Raw genomic sequence first — 13883 nt, forward strand, 5'->3', positions numbered from 1 at the left:
TGCATGATGTGCACGATGTTTTACACTAATTTAAAGGTTTTTGAAGTGGATTTTAAGAATACGAATACAAAAAAGCTGAAATATTGCTTGAATAAAGCTGAACGAAAGTTTTTTTTTTTATTTTTTGTTTAAAAAGCATCTTTCTACACTGTGTTGGGAGGGGAAAAAAATAAAACACAAGCAATCCTCGCAGTGCTTAATCAATGTACTGTACTCGCGCGACGAAATCCGAACAAAGCTTTTTTTTTTCGCAATTGAAATCGAAGTTCGAAGGGCGATAGCGCAGTTCCACAGTTCCAATTCTAGACCCCGCCAGAACAAAAGTATCATGAGAATTGCAGAGGCACAAGACAAGATACAAGAACACGAAAGCTGTATTGACGACACCTTGGGACTCGGAATCTGCTCTTGCACGGGAAGAGCCCTCTCTTTTCAAATCCGCCGCCTCTGTAGCCTTGCCACCCACGTAAACAAAAACACAACTGGACTGTACCACTTCCACATTCCGTTGTGAAATACGGGACACAACGGCGCAATAGAATTAAAGGATAAAATGGTGTTAACGTCTGATGTTCTGAAATGAAAACGGACGTGACATTTTGTAACTCCTCTTTGTCTTGGTTTCTTTAAAGCGAAATGCACACAGGAACCACGTAAAAACGGCCGAGGCAGCACGACCCGGCAGGTGGGAATGTCTCTGTACAACGTAGTGCTGCTGTGCACATTTCCGCATTATTCATTGCCAATTGTGGCAGTCGGGAGAATGTTTAATCCAAGATGTAGCACATTTCAGAAACCACTCAGACAGAGGCGATTTATACTGTGCATGTATTTTGTAGGATTCATGGTAAGTGAAACGTTATACAACTCTGCAAGAAAACGTAAGTAAGAATACAGTTTCTACTTGCCAGAAAAAAAGCATATCTAAAGATATCAATGACAACTGTATTTCCACTATCATTTTACGAAGCAAAACGTGTATAATGCGAAAACGGTGAGGGCACATAATACATTAGAATATCCCTGTAAATCTCCAGATTTGTTTATTCTTAATGTCAGTCGTGTTATTGATAGTATTTCCGTGCACTTCTTGAAACGCTGTATCCTTAGTCTTTTTTGATGCTTAACGATTGTAGTGCTGGGAGTCAATCACCTGCTCGTCGAATTATTTGACAGGTGACAGTTCGCATTTCCTAAAAGAGCCGAATAATATTAACATGCCGTGCTATTTACATAACTTAAGTGATTTAAAACAGAATTAGTAATACATATTCTCTACTTGAGTCTACTCTAGCCGAAAGGTTTCCGTTCATACCTATAGAGAGCGTTTCCTTGTTGAAATTACCCTTCGCTAGGGGCAGTACTATTTTATACTCTGCAAGGAAAAAAGGTCATATGAAAAAAATAAACACCTTCAAGTGATGACGTTTGAGAGTGCTTGATATACCGAGCGTCAACAGATTTTAAGCTTCTTTAAAAAAATAAAGGCTTTAAATATTGAAAATGTTTTTGGCGAGATTTTGATGAAATTACAGACCATTAATGGATCAGACTGACATCTGTGCAATAACACCGTGATTGTCTCTTTCCTGATAGTAACTGTGAATGTGTTGTACGTTTAACTGATATTGTTTGATGCTCTGTGTACAGCATGTATCTCATTCTCAGTCAGGACTGATCTTATACAGTAATGTATGTTTTTTAAAAGATTTAATGTTGCCAAAATAATAGTCTAGGGTGTGAATTATGTTATTTCGGTATCCTCTCTTTTAAGCTGTTAGTGTAACAGAATGTGAACTGTGCTAGCATATGTGGTTGCTCTTTTGATTAAATAAGAGTCTATCAATCCATTCTGCTTTGAGGGTGTTTTTTACTAAATACTACAACCCTTTAATGAGGAGATATGATAAGCATTTGCACACTATAACTTTTCTGTATGTGCAGTGCTGATTTTATTTTTAAAGAAAAAGTTTGCTGTACATACAGTATGAAGTAACCTCATAACTTGTTCTGTAACTTTTAAATAAATATCTTAGTGGCAAATTAATTGGAAACATTTGTACAAACGTTTGATGGTCACATGGCTACCTAAAAATACTGATTAGGTTTTCCTTTTTTATTTTCCATGCTACTTTTGCACTGAAGTTTGAGTTACTTATTGATTTGGACTTGAGGTTATTGTAGCATGTTTTGAGTACAGTAACTACAGGAAGACATGAAGAAAGCTTTTAGGCATCATATTTGCACTGGTCTGTATTATACTGGTGGCTCTCTGGAAGTGTAAAGCATGATGTACTTTGTTATGAATCAAGATTGAAAATTAAGCTCCTGTTCTTGAGAATCTGCACCAGTAGTAAACAGTAATAAAGTGAATGATACAACAGGCACACTAGTCAAGACATTTGGAAAGAGGATCATCTACAGTATGTAGTAGGTTGTGGATGGTTTTTCAGTTGATGTCACTTCCTAGGTAGGAGACAGTAGTCCTCAAGGCTGGCCTTATGAACGTGTCTCCTCTCCTGATGGGCTGGGCCGGTGAATTAAGACATTATAGTACAGTACTGTATATACAGCCATGTATATAGCGTAGACTGTAAAAACTGTATCATTGCGCTGTTGTAATATTACAATGCAGGTTATAAATAGGACACTGCAACCGATTATGGGTTTTAAAAAAAGATTATGGTGGTTTGATGACAGAAGCTTTTTCAACCCTTTCGGTTGTAGGATGCTTCTAACGATCCCTCAATGTTAATGGCTGCATTATAAGGAGCCAACAGTTGACATTCATTTCTTGATTATGTAATGTGTTCCTTATACAGCAAACATGTCAAAATCTTTTTTTTTCCAGGACCTTTTTGGAGTGAGCATGATTGTTCCTTTACTAAGTCATCATGTAAAGTCACTTGGGGCAACTCCTACAGTTGCTGGAATAGTGGGTAAGTATTATGTTTTCTTCATGATCTTTTTTTATTCCTATTTAAGGTCTTTAAAGATCAGACTAAGGAAAACTGAAGCAGTGCAATTGTGTGAGATGGAGTACTCTTTTACAGTACATGTTGAAATGCAGCAGCAACACGGTCTGATGAATGTTTTGTGGAAAAATAAAGTACAGGGAAATTAAACAATCCAAAGATCATCTGATGGTCTAAATACGAAGTGTATTAATTATCACATTAAACCTTCTATGTCATCAAAGCTGCAGGGTATTAGTAATTGCATTAAACCTTCAGGATGGACAGTGAAATATGACCCAAGTGCACAAAAAAGTGGAAAGTAAGTAACTCTGAAGCCTAAGGCTTGTCAAAAAATGCCCTTGGTTCAAAATCTGCATACTGACTCATATGGGCCATTGCTGGAGCTGTTAAGAGAAGGGAAACATTCCTCCCAAAAACTAATGATCAGGAATTACGTGGGGTTATTTTTGTTTTCTCATCAATTTATATCCAAGAACAGGGGGTGCTTCTTCATCCTAAGGGTTGTGGGAGTATCCAACAAACTTTCCAGCCATGCAGTTGAGCTGTTTTGTTTTCAGGAAACTGTTGGATGAAATAGTTGGGTTAATTAACTGCTAACTGTTTTTTTTTTGGTAATTAACTACCAAATGTGCTAGATGAGCCGAATGGCTTCCCCTCATTTGTTCTCATATATTCTCATTTGTTCAAACATATATTTTTCTTTTAACATTGAAGTGGTAGTACTGTGTTGAAAAAGCAAGTCTTTGGGAAAATAAGTATCATAAAACAATACAAAGAATTGTGATTTAATATAGGAAACTGAAATCATTCAAATGTAATTTAAGTGGCATCATTAATTTGTTTCTCATGAAGCTATCTTCAAAACACGGTATGTGAACATTATTTATTTGATATGGTTTCAGGTTCCACTTATGGCATCCTTCAGCTTTTTTCCAGTACATTAGTTGTGAGTATTATCTCTTTTTGGATAACCTTAAGTTGTATTTTTTTGTGTTGTCACCCTAAGACTGATAAGTCTGATTGGTTGATTGGCCTATGGTATAATGTCTTCTTCTCACTGCTCAGGCAAATTGTCTTTCACACTTGATGATTCCTTTATGATTCCTTACACTTATAAAGAGCTTTTTTCAACACTCCATTCAAAGAGCTTTACAGTTAATGGGGACTCCCCTGTTCCACCCCCAATGTGCAGCCCCACCTGAATAATGCAACGGCACCCATAGCTAAGTACACTCACCACACGTTAGTGGGGAGGAGAAAGGAATAATTAAGCCAATACATAGATAGAGAATATTAGTAGGCCATGATTGGTTAAGGTCAGAGGGAAATTTGGCCAGGAAGCTGGGTTAGACCTCTGCTGTTTTCGATAAACGCCCTGGAATTTTTAATGGCCACGGAGGTTTTATGCCTCATTCAAAGGACAGTGACTTTTTTTTCTGGGACAGAAGCCTGGATCTGTGTAAGGCTGAGTCTGCAGCCTGCTTTTTAGTTCAGTTTTGCACAACTGAGCAATACTTCAGAGCCTGGTACCTTAGTGTACCTTTCATGAAAACCCACTGCACTTCTTTTTGTTTAATAACTTAATAGATGGTTACCCTAGGTTATTGACAGTCCCTGTTTTTTGTGAACAAAGCATTGTTGTATAATTTTGAGCTTCTATAGGGTATTCCAGATCCTCCTTGCTAATGTGGTCAGAATCACCACAAGTAATATTATCAAAGGTAATTTCTCCTGCTCTCGCATGAGCGGTACACAACACTTTTAAGCGTCTGTTGAATGTCAACTGCTGAACCTTAATTGCATAGGCAGCATGAAAAACCTTAACAGATACTGTAGCACTAAACCTGAGACTAAGTAGAATTTACTGTGAGGGAAGAGCAGCCTGATGCTTTTGTTTGTATTGTTAAATTTGGAGAAGCAAGAGTTCTGCAGTAATGAGTAATGGAATGTGTTTTCCCTAAGTGTATGGTTTATGGAGGCTCATAAGTACTGTATAAGGCAAAGCAATCTACAGTAAGTCTAAACAAACACAGACAGATATAATAACAGAGAAATACATATACTGTATTTTACTCCTTCAAATTAGCATGTTCAAGTTGTTGAAAAAAATGATTTTATGTTTTTTGATGGACAACTTAATGTGCTACATGAACCATCATGTCTTTATACACAGTATACTATATTCTATATTGTATACTATAATATATTTTGCATCAGAAGTCATATGTATTCTCAAGCAGGTTAAGTACCATCTCATAATTATTTAGGCTGTGAGGGTCTAGATATTGAGTTCTATCCTTGTTAACATTTTCACATCATATAGGGCTCTCTAAAACAGACACTCTTTGTGAGCAAGTGTACTTTTAAAAAGAAAAAAAAAGGTTTTTAATTAGTTTAAATACCATGTGTCATGAGACTGTATACTAAAAGAACTCATTTATACTATGCCTTGTGACTTTGAATAAAAACAGCCAGGTCTATGGTAAGCACAGAACTTATTAAGGTAAATTCAATTGGTTTGATCTTATTACACAATTATGCAATATATTTGATTTTCATACCTAAGAGATAAAAGGCAGGAATCAAGATGCCTAACTAATGTTGCTAAGAAAGCCTTGTTTTTCAATACTAAGTTTTTTACTACATTGAGTTCTTGCTCAAGTGCGTGCTGTTTTCTCTAAAAGCTAAATATTTCTTATTACTTATTGTTGTGCTGTCATGCTGCATATCACACCAAGACAATTACTGAGCTAACATCTCAGTTCTAAAACAATATTGTAAGAAGTGCTCTATTTTTCTAAAACTGAAATCCTTAAAATCTCTTTTTCTGACAACCCAAAGGTTGTCAACATTGTTGTAAAACAAGTCAAGCCGATTGATTTCTTTAACAGGGTTTTAAAGGAGATGAGAAAGGTAAACGCTTGATGTCGCAGTTCTGTCTTTCAAGGCGTACCCTTAGCTACAGCTGCTGTGATGCAAGGAGTGAATTCTACACCAGATTATGTTGCCTCTTTGCCCTGTGAAAGACAGTTTTGTGCTGTCCTTTGATCATTGACTCAAACCAAAAAGGCTCCACAGGGTCAGGCTTGGGCACATCTAATTTAATAATCAGATACTGTAGATGGCATGGTTCTCAATCTGTTGAGCCTTAGATAATTGATGCTGTCTGAACTTTTCTGATCTAAATAGTAGAAACTGGACTGTATTTATGAAGTTTCATTAATGTTGTTTACCATAAGGCACTATTAAAGAGACAGTCGGGAGGTCAAAGTGTGTTCTCATACTTTCACTCTCTTACGTTAAATACTTGCCTACTGGGCACCCTTTGGTGCGCATCTTCCCTTCCCTCCACACCATCACCACCTTGCAGCAATCTTACAGGTCCACTCTTCACAAGTGAGGGGGGCTTTGTCAGTCTTGACCTTTCTGACCAGACTGGCATTTCCTCAGCTGGGCATGTTAACTCCAAACACTGAAATCCTAAGTGCACTGTCCTTTCTATTCAACACCTCATCTCAGTCTAGAAGAATTTGACTGAACTATTGAAACATTCTACATATGATTTAATCCATAAAAAATGTATCTACACTGTATGTTCAGTAAGTGCAAAGCAGCAAAAACTGCCATACTACAGTATACGTTATTGTGTGTTTTAGGATGTCTTACATGCTTCTAATATATGTTTACCAGGGCAGCTGGAGTGATGTGGTAGGAAGACGTTACTCTTTGGTGACCTGTATTTTGCTGAGTGCTTTGGGATATGGCCTGCTTGGGCTCTCCACCAATATTGTTTTATTCATAGTGGCAAGAATTCCAGTGGGTAAGTGTGTCATTTGGCAGAAGAGCTTTAATGCTACTAAGCTGAACATTGAATAAAGGCATGACTTGCAGCACTTCTTTAAAATAAAACATGTTATTAAAATTATAAATACAACATGTGGGATGTGTATTTTGTCTTGCAGTCTTGTTTTTTTAATGACTGCAACCACAGACTTCATTTCTGAAGATAAACTCATAAACTTATTTCTGAAGATGTGGTTTTCTGGAATTTAGAATTAAAGACAAATCGAAATCAAAATAAATATCTAAATTCATCTCAAGGTTTTCTCCAGATAATCTTTCTTTAAATTTGCCTTATGTATAATGTAAAATATTCAGTTTTTCCTTTAGTAAAATATTTGAAATACTGACAGTTACCAAATAGCTGTAATCAACAGTATTCTCTAATATTTAGGTAATTTTACGTTATAGCAAGACGTCTCTCCACTTTTATTTTAACTGTTTATTTATTTTAATCTTTTTTTTTCAGGGATCTTCAAACATTCCCTTTCCATCTGCAGGGCTCTTTTGTCTGACTTGGTGTCAGAGACAGAGCGCCCCCTGGTGATGGGGCATTTTAATGCAGCTTCCAGTGTGGGCTTTATTTTAGGCCCAGTGGTGGGAGGCTACCTCACAGAGCATGAAGGTGGTTTCTACACTTCTTCGTTCATCTGCTCAGCAATTTTTCTTTTAAATGCAGGTACATTGTGCATGAGGTTATCTATGGTGTTAATTGGTTGTAGTTTTATTTTAATGGGTATAGGTGCTCTGTCGCTCTGTGGTTTATAGTAGGCAGAGCTTTATCATATCATAGGGCAGGTTCATAACTGGCTGTGTGAGTACAAAAAGGGGAGTCTATCTACAGAGGAGGGGAAGGTAACTCTCTCCTACACCAAAACAAGGGGTGGCAGGATGCACCACAGCTACTGGGATGGATTTCAGCTTGAGGTGTTGGTTTTTTAAGTTTTTGCTGCATGCTCCGGTTTCTTCCCACCTCCTAAAGACTTGCAGTTGAGGTGTGATTGGCTGCTCTGAATTGTGCTTTCCCTGTCCACAGTGGGTTTCACTGTGTTTTCATTTTGGAAGGGCGGGTGGCTATAGAGCCACAGAACCAAATAAGTATGACAGGATAAACGGTCTCCTCTCACTTATGGTTTTTCTGATGTTATAAAAAACATGGAGCACATGTTGCAAAGTTGATGTGGAAGTCAAATTCCTGTGCTTGGCTTTTCTACACATAAAATCTCTGTAACCCTGTAAGGCACTCTGATGCAATTCCGCATAAAAATGGTAATATTTCTTTGTTGAATTCTTTAGGTCTTGTGTGGATGTTGCCATGGAACGACACTTTTAAAAAAACGGACCTTGCCACCGCTAAAACCAGCGAAGGCAGTAGCAATAATATCACACGGAAACACGAGGACAGTGACCACGTAAAAGAATCTGCAGCCCCCCGAGAGAGGTTTTTCCAGCCTGCTTGGAAGCAGTGCTCCTCAGTCCTGCTGAAGATCAGAGCACTTTCCTCTTCGGATATGTGGGACGTCTTCATGGTCCGACTCCTCATGGCCATAGCCATCATGCTCTACTACAGCAACTTCTCTCTGGCCCTGGAAGAAAGGTTCGCACTGAAACCGAAGGTGACGGGCTATCTCATCAGCTACAGCAGCACCCTCGGAGCCCTTGCAGGCTTCCTGGTGGGGCCGGTGACCAAACTGTACCACAATGACATGTCTTCTATGCTGTTACACTCAAGCATCCTGACTTCCTCACTAATATTCCTGTATGCCACAGCCCCCAGTGTGTGGCAGGTGGTCCTCTGCTCCACGTTCTTCGCCATCTCCACCACGATTGGCAGGACATGCATCACAGACCTGGAGCTGAGGCTCGGCGGGGCGCAGGCCAGCGGCACTTTGATTGGGGCGGGGCAGTCGGTGACAGCGGTGGGGCGAGTGCTCGCTCCTTTGCTTTCAGGCTTCGCCCAGGAGTTTAGTCCGTGTGGCCCTCCGAGCCTCGGAGTGGTGTTGGCGCTGGCGGCTGTGTTGCTGCTGATCTTAAAAAAGCCACGAGGCGCTAAGGGCGAAAAAAGACATCCGAACCTTTGACAAACGGGAGGAGACGGCCGAGGGTTGGACATTCCGCTGTTGTCTTCCTGCGTACATCCAAGGTTAATCTGTTGGAAACTCTGGGTTTATTCTGTAATACTCATCAGGACTAGCTTGTTTCCACATGCTCACCAGCATCAGTTTTTTTATTAGTATTATTTTTATTGATTTATTTTATGTTCTGGTGTAGGTCCTTAGTGGGAACTTCTGGCTACAGTATGGGAACTCATAATACATTTTAATTTGTTGTAAAGATGAGAAGTGTAAACTAACTTGACATTTTCACAACAGAAGCAATATCTTTTCTTGTCTTTAACATAAAAGAGTTGTTAAAAGTAATATTTAAGCAATTATAAGATAATTATAATATGGTCAGGTATATCTAAACTAACCTTTACCTCTGTTTCTGTGTTATGGCTGTAAGAGTTGCTGTCTCACAACTGTTGGGCCCTGAGTTTGCTTCTGTGCACCTTCTGTGTGTGTGTAATTTCATGTTTTCCCTATATTTGCACAGGTTTTCTTTAGCTTTTGTGGTTTACTCCCAGCTCCCAAAGACACACAGGTTTGTTTGGCTTGCTCCTTCTAGGACATACTCCCTAAGACCAAACACAATGTCATACACCATATACTGTCTCCTGGTCACCCATGGCAAATTATACAAGAAGAGTAGAGAATTGGCAGAGATTGTTATTGCTCAAAGAAACAGATAAAACTGAAACTATGATCTTCACAAAGAAGGGCAGTTTCATCCCTGCAAACAGCCTGGATGCTCAGTATCGCTTTGTGTTCTAACTTAGACCTATAACCACTAATCATGTCACTACTTGCTGTCATTCTTATTCTACAATAATAGGGATTCATGAAAAGCAGACTGGAATAGTAAGCTGTACATGCAATGTTTAGAAAAATACTGAAAACAGTTCCAATTTTTAATTACAATGGGTAGAAGTATAAATGGTAAAATATTTAATAAGTCTTCATGTTTCTTTTGTTATTTATAAACAATTATAATACACCATCCAAATATGAATAATACAGTATTTAAATATTTATAAATATAAAAGTGTTTTAAAATCTAAGTAGAGCTAAATTTTCCAGGTTCTTAGTGTTTTTTCATGTACAGTATGCTGCAATATTGTTTCCTTGTATTGCAGGGATACGAAGACACATTAATTGTTCTTTGTCTGTTTTGAAGATAACTTGTTCAACACTTGTTCTGTTGAAACAGCATGCGCCCAGTAACAGGGGTCAGTCAGAACTAGGCAGCTTGGCATGGAGTGTTAAAATATCTTTACTCTCCAAAAACAAACAGATCCACTGCTATCAATAAAGATACACCACAGACTAAAGAGTCAAGTGATTCTGAAGGCTGTTTGTGTATTGCTGCATTATGTACTCTAACAGTCAAATACAGTATGTTTTGTGTGTTTTTGTTTAATTTCAAGTGTGCCACACATAGCTGTATTCTTTTTTTATTTTTTGATCATGGAAAAATAGTGCACAGTAAGTGGCTGATTTTGTTACTTGAGAGAGCATAGGAGTGAATGATTCCTTTTTTTTTCTTTTACTCCTTGATGAGATGACACCCTTAGGTGTGTGAGATTCAGCTGTGGAAGCTGATAATCAAAATCCAGCCTTATTTCAAAAGTATTGAGTCTATGAAAGTTAATGAGGCTGAGCAAGGAAATAGACATGTTATGGTGGCTATGAGTATTCTTACTGGTATTGTGTGGTATTACAGGATATACTGCTATATTTTAATGTTTAAAGTTAAATTGAATAGCTAATTCTAATTTGTACTTATAAGAAAACACCTCAGATAATTTCAGATATATAGTACTTAGTGGACATTTGCATTGTAATGCTCTCTTTACAGCACTGTTTCAAGCTCATTATGTTTGTCTTTTCTATTCTGCTGTTCACAGTTCCTATGTCTACTTGTTACTAGAGTGTATAAGTTATAGTACTGTATATAAATCAAAATTAAAGTGGAAATTTTTATTTTTTAATTCCCCCAAACAACTAATTGTGGAAGAAATGTTATGTCCATGTTTAGATCTACTCAGAATACACCACCTAAGGAGTTTCTATGGCCTAAAAAGGAAACCATCTTTTCCGTGCAGTATCTGTCCTGTGTACCAAAGGTTCTGTAACATGAGCATTGTATAGACACATTTTTCCCTTTAATACTTAAAATGCTTAGGGTTAAAGTTGTATAACTACAAGTGTTGTATTAACCTTGCCATTTAATTAGTCTGACAGGGAAATGTGCAAATGAAATCATTTAATACCATTACGTGTGCAATAACGATGGTATTGTTTAACACTAGTATCCATTTCTCTACTAAAATGTTGATTTATAAATCAGTGGTTATAAAGTGCTGCGTTGTACAGTTGAAATCTTGGAACCCTCAATACTACCACACCTCACTGCGACTCTTCTGAAACCATACACTACCACACCAAAGGAGCAGTACTGTACTGTACTAAATTCCTTTTGTTAATTATAATCAGCTGGAGATCATTTACAGCAACCATAAATAACCTTCCTTGTCTTAATGTTATATAGATACATCTGTCTTTGCTTCGGTTACAGTTTTGTGTGCCAAAATAAGGGATGCTTGGCATCTTTCGCTGGGGATAAACTTGAATTTAGTGATTTATAATAACTAATTTTAGAGACACACTTGTTTATGTGTATGCTTGCTTGGAGGAAACACAGCTGTCCACTAGGTGTCAATAAAAGACTGCGATTAAATCTATATTGAACCATTTGGACAGAAACATGTGTATTAATTAGCATCATAACCTTTAACAGTTTTCTACATTCAGCTCTCCCTTTCGCTCACATTTCCATCTTCTGTCTTGACCGGTTCAGTAAAAAGGTAAGGTAAACAGGAAGTGACTGTGTATTTATACAGGTTGTAATGCTTTTAAGTCAATTTTCATAAGAGTACTACTAATGAAAGGAAACCAGATTTATTTTTAAAAATCACATTATGCTTCATTACACCATTCATTTCAAAGTAGAACTTTATTTTTAAAACAACTAAAATAGTTTGTTTATGTGAAGTGTTTCCAAATTTATAGCATAAATATTGCGATATACAGGGGAAGTCTTCCTTCTTAAACAGAAGACTGCTCTGTAGGATTCTTTAACTTTAGCTTAATCTACAATATACCATATATATAGTAAACCATTGTGACCGCAAGCAAATTTATAACCTTCAGTAGAGACCAGGAAATGGTGTTCGACATACTGCAAAAAGATGTAGGAAAGTTAAGTTAAGGGACAACTTTACTGACACCTTCCTTAAGCACAATTCTGATACCCCTGTCCCTTCACGTTTCATAAACTAAAAAAAAAAATTCCCATGAAACACTTATTTTTCACAACATACAGACATTTCAGAAATATCCATGGTGTCCACTTAGTAAAAAAAAAAAAAACAGTTTAATCTAGATTCCATACATATACATCCCTTTTTCAGAATGCCAGTGAAGTTAATACAATCTCTCTGAAACTTCCTTGCATTCAGAACTTGCATTCAATGAATCACTTCTACTTACCTTTCAAGTTAAACCTGTGCTTAGCATGAATGGATAAAAATTACAACCATGGTAAAAATAACTTATTGCTTTCTTCACATATTCACTTAGAATGGTAATAAAGCATTCTAAGTAGCTCCTTGCAACATTAGTCACTAGATGAACAGTTACTGAAGAACCTTTATTCATTGGCATTAAAATTCTACTTTTTACTGGTAAAAATGTTCATTTCTACTAAGTAGTTCAATTAATTTTAACGTGGTTGTCAACTCCAGATATTTATGTTGTTTTGGAAACACAATGAGCACCAATTTCCACTAAGAAGGCACCAAAGCAACACTGCAGTCCTGTTGTGGAAAGCACAAAGAAAGTACTGTGCTGGAATTGTCCATGTGCAATCAGTAGTTTCTGCATTTCTTTAATCAAGAGCACAAGGAGTGAAGTAGTTAGCTTATCACCCTGTGGTACTGTAAGTGCAAGGTTTTCCCAGATGCCTTATCAGCTACAGGACTTGTTTAAAAGGGTGTAGTACAGTACACATGCTTTTCCTGTTCATTGGCTATGTATGATTATTTAAGTCTAACAAAATTCTAACAGAAATGTGTGTATTGCAAAGTCTGAAAATAATAGTAAATATTTTCCAGACCTAACCAAGTTTCATGAAGGAGTGCAGAGTAGGGAGAGGTGCCCTGCATATGAATTGTTATTCTAAACAAAAAAATCTTGAAGGGAATAAAAAAAAAAACGACCAAGTTGTCCCGAAGAAATGAGACAGGTTTTCAGCCAATCCCAAAAAAAAAAATTTGCCGTTATGCAAGTTACATTGATATTTTTCACTATTTTGCAATTTGGATAGGGTGGAAGTCACTAATTGTAATGTTGGTTTAGTTTTTATTTCTGCAACATCAAGCAATTATAAGGACATGTAGGTTTTATCACAGATGTAAAGTGGAAACGCAGAGGCTCTAGTCCAGTATAGCGGAGCTTAGACAATTTGATATTTTCTACTACATGGGAAATGCGCATTAGATATAGTAATGTGAATAAGATTTTAATTATGGACTTTTCTAAGTAGAACATTAGAGTCCACAAAATACAGTTTCCATACAACGATAATAATAACAATGATAAACTGATATGGCCTTGCATGAACATGACTGGATTTTAAGGTACACATGTTTAAAAGGGAGCAACTTCATGATCATTCAGAACTTCAAAACGCTTGAATGATTGTAGACACTCAAATAAAATAAATGGGAAAAGGGACAGATGACAAATTTAAATAAGTGGTAGGTTTCTTTTAAGAATGACCATTTCTTTTAAGGATTATTCACTCAAACAGTATGTGATCTTTTCTTCTGTCTTACTGATGCTTCTAGAGACATGTATGATTCTTTGAATAAGAGTGCACAGAGTTTTTTTTTACTTTTGATGT

General features: G+C 37.1%; 1 protein-coding gene across 2 annotated transcripts; it reads left to right on the top strand.

Annotated features, from left to right (window-relative positions):
- The first annotated feature begins 362 nt into the window (after window positions 1-362).
- slc67a2 (solute carrier family 67 member 2) lies at window positions 363-11299 on the top strand. 2 transcript variants are annotated; one of them, XM_088597597.1, is made up of 6 exons: window positions 363-685; window positions 2852-2939; window positions 3881-3924; window positions 6669-6798; window positions 7288-7497; window positions 8115-11299. In XM_088597597.1, exons 2-6 carry the CDS (start codon window positions 2870-2872, stop codon window positions 8897-8899), a joined length of 1239 nt encoding a protein of 412 aa, XP_088453723.1. In that variant the 5' UTR covers window positions 363-685; window positions 2852-2869; the 3' UTR covers window positions 8900-11299. The 2 variants fall into 2 exon arrangements, with proteins under 2 accessions (XP_088453723.1, XP_088453718.1); XM_088597592.1 differs by lacking the exon at window positions 363-685 and adding an exon at window positions 709-847.
- Window positions 11300-13883: the final 2584 nt, after the last annotated feature.

This window comes from Lepisosteus platostomus, chromosome 2, assembly GCF_059453375.1.
Source record: "Lepisosteus platostomus isolate fLepPlt1 chromosome 2, fLepPlt1.hap1, whole genome shotgun sequence".
Taxonomy (NCBI): domain Eukaryota; kingdom Metazoa; phylum Chordata; class Actinopteri; order Semionotiformes; family Lepisosteidae; genus Lepisosteus; species Lepisosteus platostomus.

Coding starts and splice junctions, on each gene's coding strand:
- slc67a2 (XM_088597592.1), top strand. CDS start 764: ATGTTTAATCCAAGATGTAGCACATTTCAGAAACCACTCAGACAGAGG. Junction 2,940..3,880: donor TACAGTTGCTGGAATAGTGG/GTAAGTATTATG, acceptor ATATGGTTTCAG/GTTCCACTTATGGCATCCTT. Junction 6,799..7,287: donor AGTGGCAAGAATTCCAGTGG/GTAAGTGTGTCA, acceptor TTTTTTTTTCAG/GGATCTTCAAACATTCCCTT.